Genomic DNA, 22,248 nt, shown 5'->3' with positions numbered 1-22,248 from the left:
GGATTTCTCTGTGCCTATCGCTCAATATGTCTGTCATATTTTCCTAATTAGTTTTTTAACCTGTTAGCTTATACCAGCTGAGCTTGAAGCAGAAGTAGTCAGTCTTCTTCAAGTATTGTGCAAATGGGTGGTGAGATGGGAAAGAGAGATTGCTAGTTCACACCAATGGAAAACAATTTGCACTGTGACTAAGACCCTGATTATCAAAGTAACCACATAGAGGAGAGCTTAAACACCATGACCCTGGGGAAGAGCATCAGTGAAGCAGCCCTCGTACTGTGCCTTGAGTAATCCATCTAGAAGAGGCAAACCCATAAATAATCAAGTTTTATTGGTTTCTAGGGGGTTTTTTGTAAACTTGAAATTAAATTATGCTCATTTTTAGCTGATTATTGAGTAGCTGATTTTTACCTTGTGCTGTTCTTAGAAGATGAATTGTTAATGCTCTACATATATGTCAGTGGCAAAAGAAAACTTCACAGTTGTGTTGTATAAATTCACTGTTTCCTGCATTCAGTAGTTTGTTGTGTATGTTACAGGGTTTTTTTGTGGTGAATTTCCCTCGTGTTTAATTTCGAAATAATATTATTGCTAAAAAGAAACAATATTATTGCTAAAAATCTCCAGTATTTTTTTTTTAATAAATGCATTGTTTTTCATAGTTGAATAGATAAACCATATATGGTGCAAAGTCAGAAAGCAAATCCTAGAAACAAATAGCAATTTTACATCTTTTATTTTTGTGTCATTTTTTGTGGGCTGGAATGCTTACTTAAGACTGTCTTGGGTGTGCATGAAAATGCAGATTGTAACATTGTATTTTTGTTGTGCATTGTCCTTGATCGAGATAGAAAGCTGGAATTATTACAGCCATAAAGCTATTTTTGAATATAGTAATTTCAAAACATCACAGCCTTCCAGTAGGTATTAATAATTTATATTTTCCAGTACGAATAGTTTTATTGACTTTATTCTCGAGGGAGAAAGATGCACTTAAACGTATTTTTACTAATTTTGGCTGTACTTGAGGCCAAGCCTTGAATGAAATCATGATTTCACTGTCATGCAATGGAGCTACATTTCATTTCATTGGTGGCAATTGAATGTTGGCTCCTGCTGATCCAAATTGTTTTTGTTTTTAGGGGCCTGTTTGATTCTTCGTCAGATATTTCTGCTGATGAAAATAATAGGTTTTCTGGTATTATTTTAGCTGCTGTTCAGTTTCTACCTTTTTTTTTTCAGCTTTATAGTACAAAATAGTAACAGAGTTTTGGGCTACCAGAGAAGCCAGTCTGTAACTTTACATGACAACTAATAGCTGTGCCAAATATTTTACTTAGTGCCTTAAAAACGTGCACAGCACTATGATTGTATTAGAGAACTGGGTTAATTATGTTCTTTATAATGTCAGCATTTATTAAAAAGATAAAAACAAGCTGTTATGGGAGATTTTTATGCTTTTGGTGTTGAAAAAAAAAGAGAGAAGAAAAAAAAAGGAAAAAATAAAAAGCCCATCAGCCCAAAATCTTTTGATTGGTTGCTTATAAATTATTGGATGCAAAGAACCAAGCTCATACCATAAATTTTAAATGTCTTGTTATTGAAGTCGGAGGGATATAATCTGACTGTTGAAATATCAGGGGCTCCACACTGTTCTTCATGTGTTCCTTCACTGAACCTGGAGACTCATGGAGCACCCAGATCTGTCAGTGCTTGCATAGGAATAGGAAAAGGTATTCCTGCAGCTGTGCCTTTTTTTGCATGGATGTGACAAGACAAAGGCATCAGGTTGGACAAAATCATCTGCCAAGCAGGGATTTGAACGCTGAATTGAGGAAAGTTGAAACAGTCTCCATTAGGAAACGTGCTGAGCATGTCTATTGTATAACGCTGCAGCAATACTGAAACGCAAATGGCTGCTGGCTGTGCACAGGCAGGTCTTTAATATCTCAGGATTTGGTGAATAATTAGCTAAGACCCTTTCTCATGCCACCTCTGTGATGAATTCTTATTACCAATATTTGTTAAAGCATAGTAAATATGTATGTTAAGTGTGTATACATAATTAAATTTTACCAGTGTATGACAAAAGAAAACCTGTGTTAGAAGAACAACAAAATTTGCAATTAACGACTAATTACTAATTAGTATAATTTTTCCATTGTGTGATCCTCTATTGTGTATTTATTTTGATACCCAGTACAATGTGCATTTACAGTTCTGAGATGCCTGTTGAAGCTAAGAATGTATTTCATAGGGGTACTTCAAATGGTCTGTGTTAAGGCAGTGTTCTGCTCCACAGAGCAGTTCTGCTACTAATACACACAGAGCTGTGTGTATTAGTACAGCTGATCTGCTTTTGCTGATTGTGCTGCTTGTTCAAAGTGAGCTGAGCTAATGCAAAACCTTAGCTATATGTTCAGATACATAGCATAGATGAACACCACTGTATGGTAACACTCAACTTTGAGGACACCTGGATTGTATACCTTCTCCTTAATGACTGGCTTTCAGTGATCATGACAGAGCACGGCTTTGCTATTTCATTTATATTTCTCTTAAATAGTGAAGGAAATTTAAAACTCAGTATTTTTGTGTCAGAGTCCTGCTTCAGTAGGAAAGGAATCTTTTCGTAACCTTTTGCTTCAATCCCTTCTCATGTTTTTTTTCTTCAGTTTTTGCTGTTTTATTGTGCAAGTCTGTGTTGTCATTTTCAAAAACTGACTAGGCAATTTTTCATGTGTTTAGACACATCTTTGACATTTCTCAAAATGTCTCTACTTAGATTTCAAGTCTTTTCAGCAATGTTCTTTGGAGTGAGAATGCTTTTCAGCTACTGTAGTTGGAAAATTTTTAGCTATCATTGGTTTTTAATGCAGATAAAACAGTTAATGTCTTTTTCCTTTTTAAATATTTTGGCCAAGTTTAAACATATGGAACATACATATGAAACTTGCAATGAGGATGAGAGAAAATGACTAACAAGTGAGAGAGTGAGAGCAAGCTTTTCGTGTTCCCTCTCCAGAAGAACCCATTTAGAGGTCAGAATAGCCAGCATAATTGATTCCTGCCAGAGGCAATATGAATTTATATCTTTACCCTTGACTTGACTTTTAGCCTATATTTGTTTAGCCATTTAAATTGTTGTAGCCATTTCTTTCAATCATGCCCTTGGCAGTCTCATTGTTGACACTTTCACTACACTTCCTCTGCATTTGAAATCATAATGCCTGGAAATATTTTTGAAAGAAAGCATGTAGGCTACAACTGAATACTGTGTAACTCTAATCCTAAGAGTTAATACTTTCTCAATTAAAGCAGGCATTGTGTAGTATAAGGTATATTTCCTCACAGGAAAATTCTGACTAAATATTGAAATTGTAATCTCGATATTGCATTAGCTTTGATAAGCAGACTTAATGCTTTAAAGATGTAATTGAGGCTGTGTAGAGAGAAAAGTTGATTTTAAGGTGTCTGGAAGATAAACTAAAAGAATTCAGTTGCCTTTTATTGAAGGGGAGAGAGGGGGAATTTATGTTCAGAAAAAGAGTTTTGAAAATTTATAGGCCAAACTATCATTCTCCCCAATATTCTATTATTTAATGCATCTGCTTTGTGTATCAAGCATTTCCTTATAGTGTTTTAATATTGATCAGAATCCCATTGTATATGAAGACAAGGCAAAATTAGAGGGCCAGCAGAGCTAGTTTATTGCTACAAAGGTGCAGTAGCATGGTGTAGGGAGGAGTGTGTGCTTCCTAGCAGAGTCGAAATGGCTGTAAAATTCCCTGTCCTTCCCATGGCTCTTTGAGCAGGAATGGTTTTTCTCTTGTGCTGAGGATTGGCTGTGGCCATTGAAGATGGCAGGCCTTCTGCTTCTGAGTGAGGTTTTAGGATTAGTCTCCAAGTCACGTCCCCTTAATGAAATAAGAAGCACGGCAGTTGGAGGCTAGATGCTTGAGAGATAAATGTTTTAATCCCCAGTGCCCGTGTGGTTACCCTTCAGCATGGAACCATAGCTCATGCTGTTGGAGCTCCCAGTGCTCCACGCTCACAGTCCAGTGCCCACTCCTCAAGGCAGCTACACAGACCTTCCCTTTCAAGAGCAGAGCATAGGTCACTCTTCCTCTCAAAACATCTTTCTTGTAAAGATCTGCTGCTGAATGGGTCTCTTGTTAATTTACACAGTAGAACAGCTAAGAAACTCACCCAGATGCTGGAGAGCTGAATCTGTTCTTCAGTGACTGCTGGCTTTAAGCTATGGCTTAGTGGAGAGCATCCTAGTCCTTCATTTAGGCAGAGACCATTTTGCTGTATAGAAAATAATGCCAAGATTCATAGTCCAAAGAGTGTGGGCACAGGTAGCAGCCAAGTGTGCTGTATTTACCAGCCTTTGGGTACATAAACAATTGCTTATGGGTTTGGGCCTGGCCTAACCTGTCTGTCCCCTTTCCTTCTTAACATGCTTTGCACTCATAATAGATTTTCCTTTTGTTCATGGACACCTTACTTGGAATAACATGGAGTTTCAGGCTCCCAGGGAGACCTCAACATGAATGCACTCAGACATCTCAAATCTCTGTAACTTTAGGTATGTGCAGAAGTGCCTTTATGCTATGGGAACTTGAAAGTGAGACCTTGGAAAAGCTCACGTGGCTTTGAAGAAGAGAGTTTGGTGACAGATTGGCAGAGCCTTCTAGGGAAAGGGGTTTTGGTCTGAGGGCCAGCCAAAGACAAGAATGTTTGAGTAATTTCAAAGTTACTGGTTGCTCAGTCAACAGACAATAATCAGCCATTTGTATGTCCCTGTGCCCTTGCATGGGGGGGATTGAGCAGGTGGAACTGTGAGGTGCCAGTCTGTACCTGTTGAGATGGCACATCAGTCCCTCTGCTCTTATTCTCTAGCCCTAGGAAATCTGGCACCAGGTCCCAGAGCAGACACAAATTGGCTGTACTGGGGACCAGTTCTCCTGTGTTACTCTCACAAGCTATACCTTCTGATGGGAATCTACATCTTGTTCTGGGGATTATTAACTCAGAATTGGGAAGAATCTGAATGGTAAACAAGTGTGCGAGTGTTTTCAGACCTGCAGTTTCTTGCTCATTTTCTCTTAGTGGCTCTTGCTGATGAACAGTTTAGTTCCCACATTAAACGTGGAGTAGTGTCAGCAAGAGGCTGTGTGGCTTTGGGGAGCTCCCCAGAGGCAGGCTGTTAAGGGTTGCACAGCTGTGAGATCAAGAGGCAGGAACATGCCAGGTGCTTTCTAGCAACTGCAGCCATTGGACAGACCCCCCAGCTTTGGGATGAGGAACTTAATGCTGCAGTTCCACTTGGGTCTCCATTGCTGTTCCCACCCTGCACAGCCCCCAAATATAAAGGCATTTCCTTATTTTGTACAGGATCAGCAGGTGCACTCCGCCTCTCATGTAATATAATCACTCCTGGGAGTTGAAATGAAAATATCTCTGTAATACAGCAACAAGATGTCAGTGACTTCAGCTGTTTCTGCTTTGTGGGGAGTACCTGTGTATGTGGAGTTCTATCTAGTACAGCATGCTGCTAGACACTGGGGCCTTTCTGCTGCTGTTTACTGTCCAAAATATGGTCAAGATTGAAACTGCTGTGATTTTGAAGGGGGTGTGGCTATAGTTGCAGAGGATGCGTTTTGTTGTGCTTTTTTTTCTCTCACAGAAAGCTGATAAGAAACTTGTTGCCTCAGGAGACCAAGTTAAATGAATTTCTAAGAGGCTGGGCACTGTCGTATAGCAACATTTCAACCTTATGCTTAGGGGAAATTGACTGCAAGGATGAGGAAGCAGAGCTGTGTATCTGCAGTGGTTTTGGCTGGATTTTGCATCCCATTGCTTTCCACTGAAGCATTACATAGTGACTACTCCTGGAGACAGGATATTAAACTTGGTACTATTACATATATGCTTCTTAGAGCTTTTAAGAAGTGAATGAACTCCCTTATTACAAAACTTTTGTTCTAGTCCTTGTCATTAAATAATATCAAAAAAATGTTGTATAATGTATATGCAGTTTCTAGTTTTGACTTACAAAGGCAAGTTTAAACCTGCTCATAACTCCCTCCTGCTCTGCTTAGGAGCTGGCACGCAAGGCAAAATGCTTTGTCAGCAAAACAAAACATGTAATTAGAGCTAAATTTCAGTTGGATTGGGAAGAAACCACCATCTTCTTGCCACCTCAACTCCCGGATTTCATGTAGACAGACTTCAGTGTTTGCTGAATTCTGATTTTGAGTTAGTGTTACAGACTCTGTAACCTGGTGAGTCCTACTTTTTCTTTTCTTTCCTCTTCTTTTCTTTTCTTTTTTTTTTTCAGTTCTCATCCTGATGTACCCACCTTTATGCTGTTATAACTTCATACCAGGCCAAAAGGTTGCACATCTCTTCACACTGTCACTTTCTGTTTTCAGGAAAGAAACTGGTGTTGGGGCTTGAAAGGAGCTGTAGAATGCATGGGAGACATTGCAAATACTTAATATGAGACCAAGTGTGAGCAAAGATAGCAGAGAACCTGCTGAAGTGCTGTGCTTACAGGACCAGAACATAGCAGTTACATGCCTGAGACTACCTCTGCAGTAGTTGAAAATAAAAGAAAAATGCAGGCTAGGGACAGCATTCTCTGGCTTCTTCCTGCCAAGTGGCAGGACATAGCTCTTGTCCGCAATGGCTAAGCTGTCAGCCCTCTGCCAAAACCCAGGTGCCTTCATCCAGCTTGCCTGCTGGGAATGGTTCTGGCACCTGCTTCATCCTGTGTTATCCAGGAGAGCATAAAGTGGCCTGAGCCAAAAACCTGAAATGTGCTAATTGTTAAACATTTTGACCAGTACTGGAATCTGTGTCTTAACCATGTCTTCTCTAGTAGCCATTTAGTCAAGCTTATGCAAGCTGCCTCAGACATATACTGGGGTTTTAACATAGAGCCACAGAAAAGCTGGTTGGAAGGGAGTTCTGGAGGTTACCTAGTTCAGCTTTCTGGAAGGAGCAGAATGTGGCTGGTTCAAAAGTAAAGAGTCCTAAAGGTAGCTGTAGAGATTTTAAGAGTTGTGTTTCATGAGCAGTGTAAATTAATTTTTTATTTTTCTTGCTTTCAGTGGGATTTGGCAGAGCCATGTGTCATGTCCATAGTGCTAGGCTGTGTGTCCCTGGCAAGTATAGTATGTCATCAATGCCAGACAAACCTTTTCCCTGGATGAATGTTAGGAGTGTTCGTCTTTGCAGTGCTGCAGGCAGCGTGGTGGCAGCTGTGTCCCCTCTGGGCAGGCTCCAGCTGCTCTTGATCTCTGCTCAGTTTAGTCCTTCTGCTGTGTCACGGTTTAGGAGTGGTACCCCCAATTCAGTGCTCCCACAGAAACCCTCCAAACCATGCTGCCCCTCACTCCCACACTCTCCCTTCCCCCTGCAGTGGGCTGGAGAGGAGTGTTGGAGGCACAAAAGGTGAAGATCATGGGTTGAGATAAGAACAATTCCCGGGAAATGGCAGTGAGATAAGGAGCAGTAAGGGCAACAATATTAATGTAATGGCAGAGGGTACAAGAAAAGAAATGTTATTGCTTACTGAAAACCCACAACAGCCAACACCCAACTGCTCCCTCCACTTGGAATTGGAGCCGTAAGGAACCTCAACTCCCCAGAAAAGACTCCCTCCCCCCTGCCCCCGATAATGATGTGAGGTGGTATAGAATAATGTCGGTGTCCTGGCCATGCCCCCTCTGGGCTACTGCAAAAATTAACCCTGTCCTGGCCAGAACTGGGACATGCTGATAAATTTATGCTTGAATAGTTAGCTTTATAATATTCTACTCAACCTCAGCAATATTTAGGCATTTCATTTCTTAATTTTGGTATCACAGATTAATTTAGGTTGGAAAAGACCTCAAAGATCGAGTCCAACCATTAACCTGACAAGTCCACCACTAAACTGTGTCCCCAAGTCCTACAGGTACATGTTATTTAAATGCCTCTAGGAATGGTGACTCTGGAGTGACTTCTGTGGGCAGCCCATTCCCATGCTTGACTGCCCTTTCAGTGAAGAAATCTTTCCCAATACCCAAACTAAACTTCCCCTGGTGTAGCTTGAGGCCATTTCCTCTTGTCCTATCACTTGTTGCCTGGAAGAAGAAGCCAGCCCCCACCTGGATAAAACCTCCTTTAAGGGAGTTTTCGAGAGTGGTGAGGTCCTCCCTCAGTCTCCAGACTGAACACCCCGAGCTCCCTCAGCTGCTGATACAAGTCACTCTCTAGACCTTCACCAGCTTCATTGCCCTTCTTTGGACTCATGTCCAACTTATTGTCATCTGCAGACTGACTGAGGAGACACTTGATCCCCTTGTCCAATCACTGATAAAGGTATTTGAACAGGACTGACCTCAACTGAGCCCAGTTTCCCTGAGCCCAGGGAAACACCACTGGTGACCACTGGATTTAATTTTATTCCCCATCACTCTCTGGACCATCCAGCCAGCCAGTTTTTACACCCATCCAAGAACGTAAGCAGCCAGTTTCTCCATGAGGATGCTGTGGGAAACATCAAAGGCTTTAGTAGAGTCCAGGTAGACAACATCCACAGCCTTTGCCTCAGCCACTAGGCAGGTCCCTTTGTCAGTGTTGGAAATGGTAGTGACAATAGGAGGAGAACGGGTTAGTCAAGGCGGACCTGCCTTTCATGAACCCATTGTGACTGAGAGAGGAGAAAGTTTGGGAGGCAGTTGGTGTCTCTTAACTGGTGTAAGTGCTTCTGAAATCCTGGTATTTGTGGAGCACAAATTAGTGTATGGGCTTTGTGTCTTCATTGTCTTTTATCTGTCTGTAATACTGGAATTATCAGATTGAATTCTTAAGGGGTGATGTGAACACTGGTTACATCACATGTATTTAGCAGTGGGAACTGTAGTATTCAGGATGATTTCGTTTTACTTAATTTCGTCCCTGATTGTGAGCATTCCTTCCTCCTGTGGCAGCCAAGGGAGGGACCAAGTCAGGCTCTTCAAAGAGAAACTGATTTTTTTTCTTTGTTTGAAATTTCATAACACAGACTAGAAGAAGACAGTGATGCTGTTGACATTGTGGTAAGAATACTCCCTGAAAGCAATGTTACAGATTATTCTAGTGAAACAACCATCGCCATACGATGAGTAAGATTTAAGATTTTTTTTTTCTTTTTTGGAGCTTCACTCTCTCCTAATTAGTCATACATAATTTCATATTAAATGATTATTCAAGACTAGAAGTGGCAACTTACTGCTATTTTGAACTAAAAGTTACTTTGGATGTTACGATTGCATATTCTGCAGCCTCATTGCAGTGTTCAGTGGTTCAGTGCCTCGTTGCCTCTGTTCCTGTTACAGGTACATGTGACAGCATTGCAGCAATGAGTGGAATTTTAAAGAGGAAGTTTGAAGAAGTTGATGGCTCCTCACCTTGTTCCTCTGTGCGGGAATCAGATGATGACATTTCTAGCAGTGAAAGTGCTGACAGTGGCGATAGTGTCAATCCATCCACTTCTAATCATTTTACCCGTAAGTATTAGCTCTGTGTACCTAAAGAATGATTCCTGTTTCTCAAAATAAAATAAATTTTGTGGTTAGATAAGCATGATGACTTTTAATTGAAAAGATCATAACATGGACTCTCCATAATGTCCAGTTTATGCCTTGCTCAAAATGACCTAGTAAAATAAACTTACATCCTTTCGACTTCTTCTCTGTTTAACTGTTTGTTATTGTAAAAGTTTGAAATCTCTTGGAAGCTCCTACCTATTCGTTATTTGAATTACATAGCTGTTTGCAGTTAATGTTGGGAGTTGTGTTCAAAATATTTCAAACAGGTACTGTAGGGAAAGTGCTTTAGCTCAGTTTGTTTATTTTCCTTAGCTAAATGTATTGCAGCTGTCAGCTCTCTGTAATGCAGTATTGGTGAGACTTCTTCTCTAAAGACAATATAAGATTTCCTTTATTTGGAATTGATGTATGTTATGTATGGTATACATAACTTCAAGTGTTTCTGTTTTTCAGGTAGCAGAGGATATCTCTATACTTTGCAATGGTTTTGTGTACAAATAAGAATTTGATCTTAATTTAACAAAGCTACATTTATAGCATATATTTCTGGGAACAATAAATTTACAGTTTATGTTTGCAGTTTATGATATTTGTTTTAGGTGGTTCTATCGTTTATTAATAGTGAACTGCACGTTCTAAAAAGCAGGGGTTTGCTTCCTTCAACTCTTTTGTATTGAGATCTCCCCCATGGAGTTATTTCCTAAAACTGTGAGCCAAGGACTAGAGGCTCCTCATCACTGCCTGTACAGAAAGTCCATGTAACTGAGTGGTTTGGATTGTGCCTAGAAATCATGTTTGTAGCATGTGAAACATAGAATGTTCTTGTACCTGACTGGTCTACCAAATGCTGCTGTTCAGTCTGGGTGGGCATTTGGATGCAAAGGTCTGAATCCTCTTTGCTCTAGTATGGAATGTTCCTGTGCACAGGAGGAACAGGCACAACTTTTCAAATGGGGTCACATGGAACACTCTCAAGGTGCTGTTTGATATTTAAGATGCAGTGCTGGTAGGGTACCTGTTTCACTGAAATGACCCAGTAAACCTTTTTGGTAGTATCTAGAAATATCTTCCTGACAATATTACCTGCATGCTGATATTTTAACATTTGCATCTGTTGAAGAAGTTAGTTGATTATTCATCATAGACTGAAAACAGGTTTTTTACATCAAAAAATCATTCCCACCCACACAGAAGACCACAATTTTATTGTGAATATACAGATGATACAATGAAAGGGAATGATTCAAGCAACAAACTTGGAAGTTGTAGTACATATATGTAACAATAAGCTTTAATAGTAGCTGATACAATAATTTAAAGGAACTTTCCTTTCTGTAAGAGAAAGTATAATAGTGTTATGATTAATGATTTGTCTGACTGAGATATTTGTGGCCAGAGTAATAAATGTTTATCTGTGCTACACTCACATACATACAGAAATTGTACATATTACATTTTAAAAAAATACATCTGTATGTACCATTTGGTGGTACAGAAATAGAGCAAATAGTTTGCATGTGCATTGATACTGTGTTTTTTAAAATACAGTCTTCAATATAGATGCACCAGCCTAAATTACAAGGAATCAAATACAGAACCCCCATATTACATAAGAGGTACTAAGTGATACTCACCTGAAAATTACATGTACATTTAATGTATACTAACCAAGCTGTTAACAGTGTACGTTGGAAGATACTTTGTTCATGCTTAAAACTCATTCATCTTCCATATTAAAAGACAAGAGCTTTTTTAAGTTTAATATTTGAATCTATATTTCTAATGATGAGTTCCATGAGACTTTTTCAGTGAGCAGACTGATAAGAGCTGGTGCAGAAAAGATTCCTTGCCTCCGTTACGTGCCTGAGTACCTCCTTGATGGAGGTTATCTTCCTTAGCTATTTCCTGACATGTTATACCATTTTCTTTTCTATTTAGAGAGACACTGTCAGATCCTGTGTACTATCTTTTTTCCGGTCTGTGTTCATATAGGCAAATACGAAGTTCAGTATAAACTCTCTTTTACTGATGGGAAAAAGGGAAGAGGTTTGTATGACCTGTAGTCAACATCAAGATCTATATATTAATTCCTAAATGGAGAATTAAAAAAAAAAAAAAATCCTAACTTGGTTCTTTAAGTCTTATTATTCCTTTCTAATTGACCTGACAAAGACATAATTTTAAATTGCTTGTAACTACAACCCCTTCAGCACTTTAGCAAGCAGGCACTTTGCATCTAAATCCATCTAGAACAGCTGATGCATCCCTGTATTTACACAACCCTTGAAATAATATGTATTGGGTCAGATAAACAGGAGTCTGTCAGTGATCCTGCTCCATTAGTCTTAAGGTCATTTTAACCTGCCAGCTAAATGAGGCATCCAGCTGCTGTGGGTCATTCAGGTAGGGCAGAACTAGAAGATAGCTCTGTTCTCAGCAATTGACCCTGTAGTGTGATGGCACAGAATGCATGGATAAGATGGCCCTAAGTGCTATTGCTTGCGACTGTTACACAGCGAGAAGTGCAGAGTTTCTTTAACAATATATTCATTTAAACAAATAAACACAGCAACAACAAAAAAATTAGTAAATTGCCAGCCTAAGATGCAGGCAGTTTTTCTGAGTCAGTAAATAAAAATTACAGTCCATAAAAAATAGACAACTTCCACCACGTTCATAAAAAAAAAAAATAAACCCAAAAACCAAACCAAACAAACAAAACCCCAAAAAACAAAACAATACAAAAACACAAAACAAAACAAAAACCACAAAATACCAAACAAGAAAAAAAACCAACCAAAAAAGCAAAAAAAAAACAATTACCATTTTCTTGATTAGATGTATTTTTACAGATGTGCACATATTTAAATCTCTTAGCTAATGGTGATGGAGTGCCTTCATTACCACTGGCAGATACACTCCCTGTTGTGTTTTTTACTTACCTTTATCAGTCTATTGAAGTAATTTCAGTTTGATTGAGCAAAGCATTAGTCACTGCAGATTTACCTTCATGGATGCCAAAGCACATTACTAGCTAGTCCACATACCTGTCCCTTTTCCCAGCCCTGTCTTCTTATCAGAAAGAGGGATGTTCATCTTCAAATAGGGGTCCAAGTGTGCATATACAGTATTAGGACTTAGGGATACATGGAATGCAGGGTCAGAGCACTCATAGTGCCATTTCAGCTCCTTTCAGTTGCCCTGTTCAGTTCTGGCAGCCTGCTGCTGTGTTTCATCGACTCCACAGCAAGCTGAAAACCTGGAATTGCTGTTCAGGATGTCAGTACAGCACCCCAGCCATTCCCATATTGTGTGCACTGAGGAACATTGGGTTCCACATTCCAGCTCAGGTGTGGGGGAGTACGTGCCCTTCCAGCGAAGGGTAATGAAGCTGGTGAAGGGTCTGGAACATAAATCCTAGGAGGAGCTGTTGAGGCAGTTGGGATGTTCAGTGTGGAGAAAAGGAGGCTCAGGAAAGATGTTATTGCTCTCTACAATGCCATGAAAAGTTGGGGCAAGGTGGGGGTCAGTCTTTTCTCACAGACAAGGGGAAGTGACCTCAAAGTGTGCCAGGAGAGGTTTAGGTTGGATATTAGAAAAAATTGCTTCACTGAAAGTGTAGCTAAGCATTGGAACAGGCTCCCCAGAGAAGTAGGGGAGTCACCATCCCTGGAAGTATTCAGAAAACAAGTAGAGATGGCACTTTATGATACAGTTTAAAGGGCATGGTGGTATTTGGTCAGAAATTGTATTTGATGATCTTGGAGGTCTTTTACAAATTAATAATTCAATAATTTTGTGATTCTCCCTCCTTTGGTGAGGTACCTGCCCCTAAATTCTTGGTCTTTTTTTTTTTCTGATATAGAAAAATACCCAAATTTAAGTTAGAGAATTGCATGCAGTTGAAAGATCTGTGGAGACCTTGTTAAGTCCTGTCTTTCGCACTTTGGTGCTGGTAATTACTCCCCACACCACATTAATCACAGATGCATCTCTTAAGAAATACAAGGAGCTGCTGCTTTCCTCTGCCATTTCAGCTTCAGTGTTGCGTAGCTGAAACTTCTTGAGTTGTCTTCCTTGCTTGCAGTCACTTGAAATCGCCAGCAGCAGCTTGTTTGATAAGGTGATCATCGCCAGCTGGAGGTGGTGCCATCACACAGGTTGATGTCCTTCATCAGTTATCTCTCTATTGCCATTAACATTATCACTGTCATGAGCAAGGTTATCCCGAGGCCATAATCATAGGTCCTGTCATTCCTCTAATTAGTGTCCTGTCTTTGGAGCGTTGGATGCCTTAGCTTCATTAGGAATGTGGCAGGTCACTGAGGGCTCTGAGTAAACCCTTTGGTCTCTAAGTGCTCTTGCTGTCTTTTGATTTTGTTGTTAAAGATAGTGAGGACTTTGAAAACACAAATGCATCCCTGTTGCAGTTTCTTCAATATGCCCTGTAAAGCACTATTTGAATTTTCTAGAGTTGCTGACATAGTGAGATTGCCTTGTCTATGTGGCCGTGCATAACTTGAAAGAAGGTATGAAAACCTCAGGAAGGTGTAGCTTCTACTGAAGTACTTTGATAGAAGGATGAAGTTTTATTTGGTGTAAGGTCAATAGCACAAGACACTACCTGAGCTTTGAACTTACGCTGTGTGTTTAATTGCTGGTTAATGATAGAGCTCTGAGTTAAAAGTGGTGGTGGTGCTGGTTTACTATGGGGAAACACTAAGGTGAAGCTAAATATATGCATTCCTTTTTTTCATGGCATTTTGCAGTTATTTGTGTTGCCAGCAACCAAGCTTGGAATTTCCTTGTTAATGAGGAATACATTCTTACTGCTCTTTGTTGACTCATGTTATGAAATGCTAACAGGTTGAGAGGTTCTTGTATTTGATTTTAAAATAAATCAGCTCATCTGAGCAGTAAAAAGAAATGCAAATAAATTCAATGAAATGTAGTGCAATGTCTTTGCTCCAACTCACACAGAACTACAGGACAGGGTATACCATGACAGTGTATTGTCATCTGGAATAAGGACTACTGTAGGGAGAATTGTTAAAAATTGAAAAGAGGGGTTATAAGGCAGGTTCCCACTAGTTTTTAGAATTATTTATGCAACTAGTTCTGTTTCTGGATTTTTAAATAAGTTCTCTGTTATAAATTAGTGCATTTTGTACACAGTACAACCAGAGAGACAGGTTTTGTCTTACATTATGTTTTTGTTGGCATAGAAAACACCAAACAATTTTTTTTTTGTTGGAAGATGTTCATGATAGATACGCAAAATATGTTTGCAAATGCAAAGTCACAGGCAGCTGAATGGGTAGCTGTATTTGTATGAAATGGCCATTCACAGAAGTCACACAGAGGATGGGACAAAGGATTGCTTGTGGTGTCATAGGAGAGCTCAGCGAATGCAATTGTTATGCATGGGTGTTACTGCAAGGATCCCTGGTAGGACTTTTCCTCCCTCCAGAGCTGGGGACAAGGTCAGGGATAATCATCTATGAAACAACAGCTGGCATTTAGAGGAAATGGTGAGGCAGAGAGCACTTAGCCATCTCCACTCCCCCCCACAGGCTGATTATATTTGCACAATGGAGAAACTGGACTAGCGTGATGAATGTCACAGGAAAGCGTTCTGGAGGTAGAGGGTGCTGAGGAAGTAAACTTAAAGCTTTCACTGGTAACCTTCAAGCTTTTACCTTGCATCCCAACAGTTAAACATTTCTGGGGGATTTTAGACAAAACTCTTGACAGCGAGGTAAAATGCTTAAAATACAAATTGAAAACCTCTCTATTCATGTCAGGCTTGTCGGTGAGCTAGTAAATTTCAAAAACCTTTTCAAATGTGACTTAAATATATCTAGCATCCCATCCAGCATTCCCATCCAGCTCCTACTGCGAGGTGAACTTAGTTTTGGCTTTACCCTAAAGGAAGAAGGTACTAGAAGGATAGAGCAATGAAGTTCTCTAGGTAGGTGTTGCTGTTCCACAGCATTGTCCGTCTCCTCTCAAATTTCCACTAACTCACACTTTTCTGAGTATGCAGTTCCCTTCAACACTTCCAGCTTCAAATTTATTCTAGAAAATACCTCCCTTGTTCTCAAGCCCACGTTTCTTTTGGAGGGCATATTTTATGTCATAGCATTTCCTCTTAATATGGATTTCCAGCATCTAGGAAAAGTGTTTTATCATTCAGGTTTGGAAACTTGTAAATTGAGTGTATGGAGATTTTTAGAAAAATATCTTTTGGAGGATAATGGGAAAGAACGAGAAGTAGGAGAAAGAGGTAGAATAAATTTCTAGATACAATATTTTCCTAGTTTTTGTTTTCTGAGTATTGGGAAGCAAGATGGTTTTTATAAGCAGTTTCCTGACCTGGATTACCAGGATGGATTAGGCTTTGCTGTTCTGTGGTGTTAGCCTTGATGAAACACTACATGGAAAAGTCACAGAGCAGGTGGAGAATGGTGCTAATCCTTCTTGCCATAGTGGTTTATTTGACACTGAGTATGTAAAAAGCAGACAAACGGGTAGTAGAGTGTAAGAAATGCAGCATTTCCTCTGGTCTAAGATAGAGCTTTAATCCAAAAGGCTGCTTCACACATGTTTTTTCCAACCTTTTGAAATTTTCACGTGCCTAAGATATTTCTGTGCTGGTGACAATGAATTGCTTTGCCCTCATTGATGCAGGAGTGTGAGTAATCTGCTGGGGAGCCATATGGTTAGCATTTATTTTAATGTGTCTTTGACATCAGGAGAATAGCTGAGACAGCAGAAGAAAGTGCTTATGTCTTGGAGTTCAGCCAGAACTGAGATCATTTAAGTTTCGTAATCAAAGAACTACCAGTTTTCTGGGTAAAACATGTTAGAAAAACATGATGGGCTTAAAATGTCATTCCTATCAGGACTGTAGAAAATTAGGAAGCAGGTTTTGCATTTGATGGATGAATACAGCTTCAGCAGATGCTCTTCTTAGGTGGAGATTTGGATTCTGTTTCAGCCACTAAACACGAGGAAGGAAGTGCTGTGTCTTCCACAGGTTTCACATTGCTGTAGCTCCACTTCCCAGCTTGGAAATTGAGAATGTTGAAAGGCAGATGAACAGTGCTGCTGCGTAGTGCCTTATATGTATGAGAGAGCAGGTCAGAGAAGCTTTGTGTCAGTCTGCCAGTGTATTATTGCTGTTGCTTACTATTTCATCAGTTATAATTTATTCATATACAAATGAAACCTCAGTGATGCTTTTAAGCGTACATTGGACTGCTAGTGGAAATATTGATTTTTGCCTTTGGAAAATTTCCAAAGTTGGATGGGCCAGTGATAACATCTTTACCACAATACAAGAAATAAATGATGACTAAGTATGATAAAACCTGAATTTTTCAAATGTGGAAAGAGTTGGGGGTTTGTTTCTTCGGATTTTTCACAGATTCATTAATAGATGAATAACATTTATTTTCAGAGATATGTGAAGAAACTACAGCTTGAGGTGAAGAAGGGCAGGGCACCAGAAACAGCTGCAGAGTTGTATCCCAGTGGTGGGAGGAGGCAGTGGCTGGAGGTGTTGGCTGCAGGTGGTGCCCACCAGTGTCTTCCCCCTACACCTCTCAGGGCTGGGGGCTTTCCAGCCTGGCTGGGGGCTGTGGGTGGGACAGGCAAGCAGGTAAACAGTTCCGCCCCATGTGCTGAGGTCAGTAGGAATCTCTTCTATCTCTTCATTCCTTGGAAAATATCCTGGTATGAGGTAGGGAGAGGAAAAAGATGCACATGATTTCAGAAGTTAGAGGGCTGCTGATTCATAGCTTTGAATAAGCTGTGGAAGAGTCATAATTCTTCAGTCTCCCAATAATATATAGCAGTGCCATTTCTCGTTTGCAGTACAGAAGTGCAAAAATCTTATTGTTACAAGACTGTTGGTAGGAATAAGGTGATGGCAACCATCTGGTTTCTTCATGTAACTACAGTGATGCCTTTTTCAACCTAGAAATGAAACTTTGGATAATTTTAGTTTAGGAGGTAATATAAAAGTGGATCTTTATCAGAGCTCCAGGGGCAGGTATGGAAGAATGTCCAAAGCAAATGGTTTGAATCAGTTACAGGGCACTTTTTCCCTAATGTTGGAAGATGTTCAACATTTCTATTCAATATCTAATATTTCTGAGCTCACATCAAGGCTGCTCTCTTTTAGGAAGTGTAATAGAGCAAGAACACAGTGCCTTTGGAGTGCTGACTGTGCTGCTTTCTGTGTCCTTGGTAACTGAGGTGGTCACAATTCTCACGTCTCCTCACTGACCTTCTAATCTGTGCTTTTGAGTAATCAGATACAATCCTGTAAACTTTTGCAGTTCCTGCCAAATCTGTTCTTGTAAACAACATTCACATAAATATGAATATATTTTAACTCCTTTGTGACAGTAGTGTACAGGAGATGACTGTGGAGTTCTTCACAGGGTCTTTGCTCTTTAAAAAGCTCTATCAAAAAGATAGGATGCTTTCCAGAAAAAGTAATTCCATGTCTGCTGAGGGCTCTGAATGTTTACATGAATGTGTAATTATACAGATTGTCATATCATTTGTCTGACTCAGAACTGTAACATTAATAAATAACATCAGAACCTTTAATGGCATTTGCAACAAATGCATGTCAGCTCTCACATTGCCTTCAATACACGTCTTTAGTCTACTGCTGAATTTAGTGATGGTGATGGTACAGTTACAATATGTTAATATTTTCATGAAGTTCAGCTTAATTGTATTTTAACACAGTTTTAATCAGTGATATATCAAAAAAACTCTACAAATAAACAATTTTAATGCTATGGCATTGACAATTCAATTACTGATAAACACTATAAAAAAGTTGAAGACATGCATCAATAGGTTCTTTAAGATATCTGTAGTCTTACTGAGAGATTGCTGACCAAATATTCAGGCATAAATGTATGGCAGTGCATGAAATTAATGTAGTAAATTTTCATGGCACACACATGGGCAAAAATCCGCATAGATTAAAAGCTCATTCATGATATTTAGTTTTTATCATAGATGACATTCTTTTATTTTCAGCTGGGAGTAGCTAGATTGCAGACTCTTCTGCCTAGCTTAATTTAGCTATTAATATTAGTGTGTAGTGTGAATAAAACTTAAGGGTCATTTATTTATGTTTAGCCATTAGTATGAAAGGAGTATCTCTACCATAAAGAGATTGACAGTTGAAAAAACAGAAGTGCTTTTATTGCAGTATTTGTCATTCCTGCCAGTAAAGCAGTCCTGTCAGGAGCTTCACAGCTAAGATCCAAACCCAGTTACTGTCAACACAGACCTTGTGTCACAGATACTTAGCTTAGCAGATGAAGATTCAAAGCTTTATGTGATTCTCTAGCTTGTGAGATTTACAGGTGCAATTACCTTCTGTTTCTTCATGGAACATATATATGTATATATATTCAAGAGCAACCTTCCTTTTCTTTCCTTGAGTATTTTACAACAGTTTTATTTCTCATTTCATTTGTGTCTGGTTCATTTATTTGGTGAAAATGGTGCCTGCCTGTCAGTAGCTGCCAGTATTTATCCTGAAATAGAGGCATCATCCAGTTGAGATCCAAATAACATCGATTGTTATATTAGAGATTGGATACACCCCAGAATGGTTTAGATACCTCCTTCATCAGAAAAAGGGTTTTTTAAATGTGCACTTTCTTACGTATTAGAGCATATCGGCAGTGCAGGCTCTGCTTTGGAGTGTTTGCTTTTGTGTTACATTGAAAGAGGATGTCTCAGTATGAAAATTGCCCCGTTTTCCAAATACTAAAAAATCGGTTTTATTAAAGGTTTAAAGTTTTGTTTTGAAACTGCTGTGTATATGAAAGAGAACACATTAAAACTATGTTTAGTATCATGCACAGCTGACATATCCCTATCAACTAGTCTCTGCTAATGAAATAATTCTCATCCCTCACTAAAGCCTTCTTGTAAACATTTTTGACAAGCTCTGTTGATACAAGGTTTGCTTCAACTTGAGTGTAAGATAAACACGCCTAATGTAACAGATTTTGTCTTTTGATTCCCCTGTGTACATCCTACACCGGTTTTGTAACACACTTTACTGGGAGCATGTAAGTAACAGGACCTGATCTTATTTATCTGTTTTATATTTATAATCCAACCTACCTGCACCAGGTCTGTCTGAAATGCATGTTATTTATATAGCAAACCATACTTTTAGCTGCTCATTAGTATTTAGGAAAAGTAATCCTATTTCAGTGTTTCAGTGAGCCACAAAGAGTTCTGTGGTATTGTCAGTAGGATACACTGTCTGTAATTTGGATACAGGGCTTTATTTTCCAATACACTTGGCTTACACACAGTTTGGTAGATGATGCTGGGTTTTTGACAGTATTACTTCACGTAGAAGTTTGTGGATTTACATTTGTGGTGATAAATGTTTCACAACGTAATGATAGTTTAGAGGCTGACCTATGTTTTAATTGTGACAATAAACCAGACTTGTTATGAAACCAGACCTGAAGGCCAAGTGCATCCCATCTCTGGAAATGGTGGAATTCTGGATTATCAGTGTGCATCATGTTGCTCTTACTGCTTTTTTAGAATGGTTCCAAGCCATTCAAGAGTGGCCATTAAATCATTTTACTGCCTGCATTCTGGCACTGAGGTCTCTCATTTGTACCTGCACACTCCGGCAGTTGTTGTCTGTAAACTGCAAAGCAATGACTTACTAGCTGCATTCTCAACAACCTGTTGCTATTTTGGAACAAATTAAATAAATTGGACTGCTCATCTTAAAAATCAAGGAGTGTCTCTTACCTTTCTCTAATGTTTATATGTCTTTTTTTATTTCCACTAAAGACTCAGAGCTATTATCAGTGAGAAACAATAGATCAGTTTCCTGGGAAGGAGAAGCTAAATGTCTGTAGAACCAAAACAAGAATATTTGTTAAAATTTGGCATTTGTTTTTAAACAAGTTTCATATATTACTGCATATGTGTATTAAAAAACCTGAGCAGGTTTTAGAAAAAAACAGGTATGAGTGGAATCAGAAAAAAATGAGAAAATATTAGCTTTAATTTTTTATCAAAAGTGTACACATTAGACTCTATGCACACATACATGTATTCAGTGCTTGGCAGCAGAAAGAAGGATGAAGGTAAAGAAAAACAAAGTGGTTCTGACTGCTAATCAACATTATTCCTGTATCAGTCAGTGGTGATGATGGTATGAATTTCTAAGACAGTATGAAACCCTAAACATACTGCTTTTACAGTTTTTCCAACATTAATTTATCCCAAATTAGATTATATGAGATACTAATCTTTCCTGTCAGTGTAACCAAGGGCTGTAGAGATGTGGATCTCTGCTGCCTTGTGCAATCTTGTTGTGTTGGCAGGGTTGGAAGAAGTGCAAGTCAGTGGATCATCGTCTGTGTGTTGACAATGTGAATGAAAGAGGTTCCTTTTGCTAGGATTTGGTTGCTTCCTTCATAAAAGGAGAAAACATTTTATGATGTGATGGGAAAGAAAAGCTTTCCTGGCCAAGTATTTCTGTTCTAAAGTAGACAATGGTGTTCATGGTGGTAACAGTTTTTAGTGACTTCTGGGTTTGCATACATGGTAAATATTTACGGCATTACCTTCTCATTTGGACTGCACACCTTGGAATGCAGTGTCTGTGTAGTCAGGTTTTGTCACTTGTGTAGTTCCCTTTGCCTTAACATGTCTGCTGCCTGACTGCAAGTTGTGATTCACACTGAAATCTGCCTCTCTTCCAGCGTCTTCAATCCTGAAGAGAGAGAAGCGGAAGAGAACAAAAAATGTCCATTTCAACTGTGTTACTGTTTATTACTTCACAAGAAGGCAAGGCTTCACCAGTGTTCCCAGCCAAGGAGGAAGCACACTGGGAATGTCAACTCGCCACAACAGTGTGCGCCAATACACACTGGGAGAATTTGCCATGGAACAGGAGAGGCTTCACCGAGAGATGTTGAGAGAGCATCTAAGGGAGGAAAAACTCAATTCTCTGAAGTTAAAGGTAAAAATTGTCTAAGGCTTTGATCCCCTCCTTAATATAGATGGGCACTGTCAGAGCTATATGGGTCCAAGGTGTGTGTGTGTTAAACAAAACCATCTCTTTTCTATGAGCTCCATTTTCAGTTGAAATGGGTGATTTCCTGGGGTTTTTAAATTTTACTGAAGATGTGTTTTTGTTTGATAATACCAAGTGCTCTTGTAGCTGTCACTGCTGTGTACCTCCAGGTGTTTTACAGGGAGGTTGCTGTTTACTCCCTGTTTTCTACAGAGAGGAAAATAAAAGCAGAGAGTGGGGGAGTTAGCCTTGAACAAGGGGTCCAGCAGAAGTCTGGAAGTGCCAAAAGAGAATGAGTCTTCTGAGCCAGTGCACGTGTCCTATTAGACAAGGGAATGGTAACATTATAAGTACAGAAGGTGAAAGAGCTTCTTTTCTTGGCCAACTCGAGTGAATTTGGCAAAAAGTAAGAAACAGTGACACTAACGTTTTTGTTTGCAGTATACCAATTTTTATGATTGTGTATTTCACAATCATAAAAGATTATATTTCACCAAAGAATGTCTGTTAAAGAAATGTGTCAGATAAATTAATTCATGTTCCTAGGAAAAGAACACAAAT

At 39.3% G+C, this 22,248-nt stretch overlaps 1 protein-coding gene across 9 annotated transcripts in view; it reads left to right on the top strand.

The window, feature by feature from the left end:
• The window catches only part of CSRNP3 (cysteine and serine rich nuclear protein 3), a 97,794-nt gene that overhangs the window by 62,966 nt on the left and 12,580 nt on the right, over nucleotides 1-22,248 (top strand). For all 9 annotated transcript variants that reach the window (XM_085066583.1, XM_085066587.1, XM_085066588.1 and 6 more), the window contains 2 exons: nucleotides 9,375-9,545; nucleotides 21,374-21,633. In XM_085066583.1, the coding sequence (XP_084922709.1) occupies nucleotides 9,375-9,545; nucleotides 21,374-21,633 (431 nt within the window). The remainder of the gene's footprint in view (nucleotides 1-9,374; nucleotides 9,546-21,373; nucleotides 21,634-22,248) is intronic.

Source organism: Lichenostomus cassidix, chromosome 7 (genome assembly GCF_008360975.1).
Source record: "Lichenostomus cassidix isolate B80296 chromosome 7, HeHo_3.0, whole genome shotgun sequence".
Taxonomy (NCBI): domain Eukaryota; kingdom Metazoa; phylum Chordata; class Aves; order Passeriformes; family Meliphagidae; genus Lichenostomus; species Lichenostomus cassidix.
This window is presented reverse-complemented; position numbering and strand designations above follow the sequence as displayed.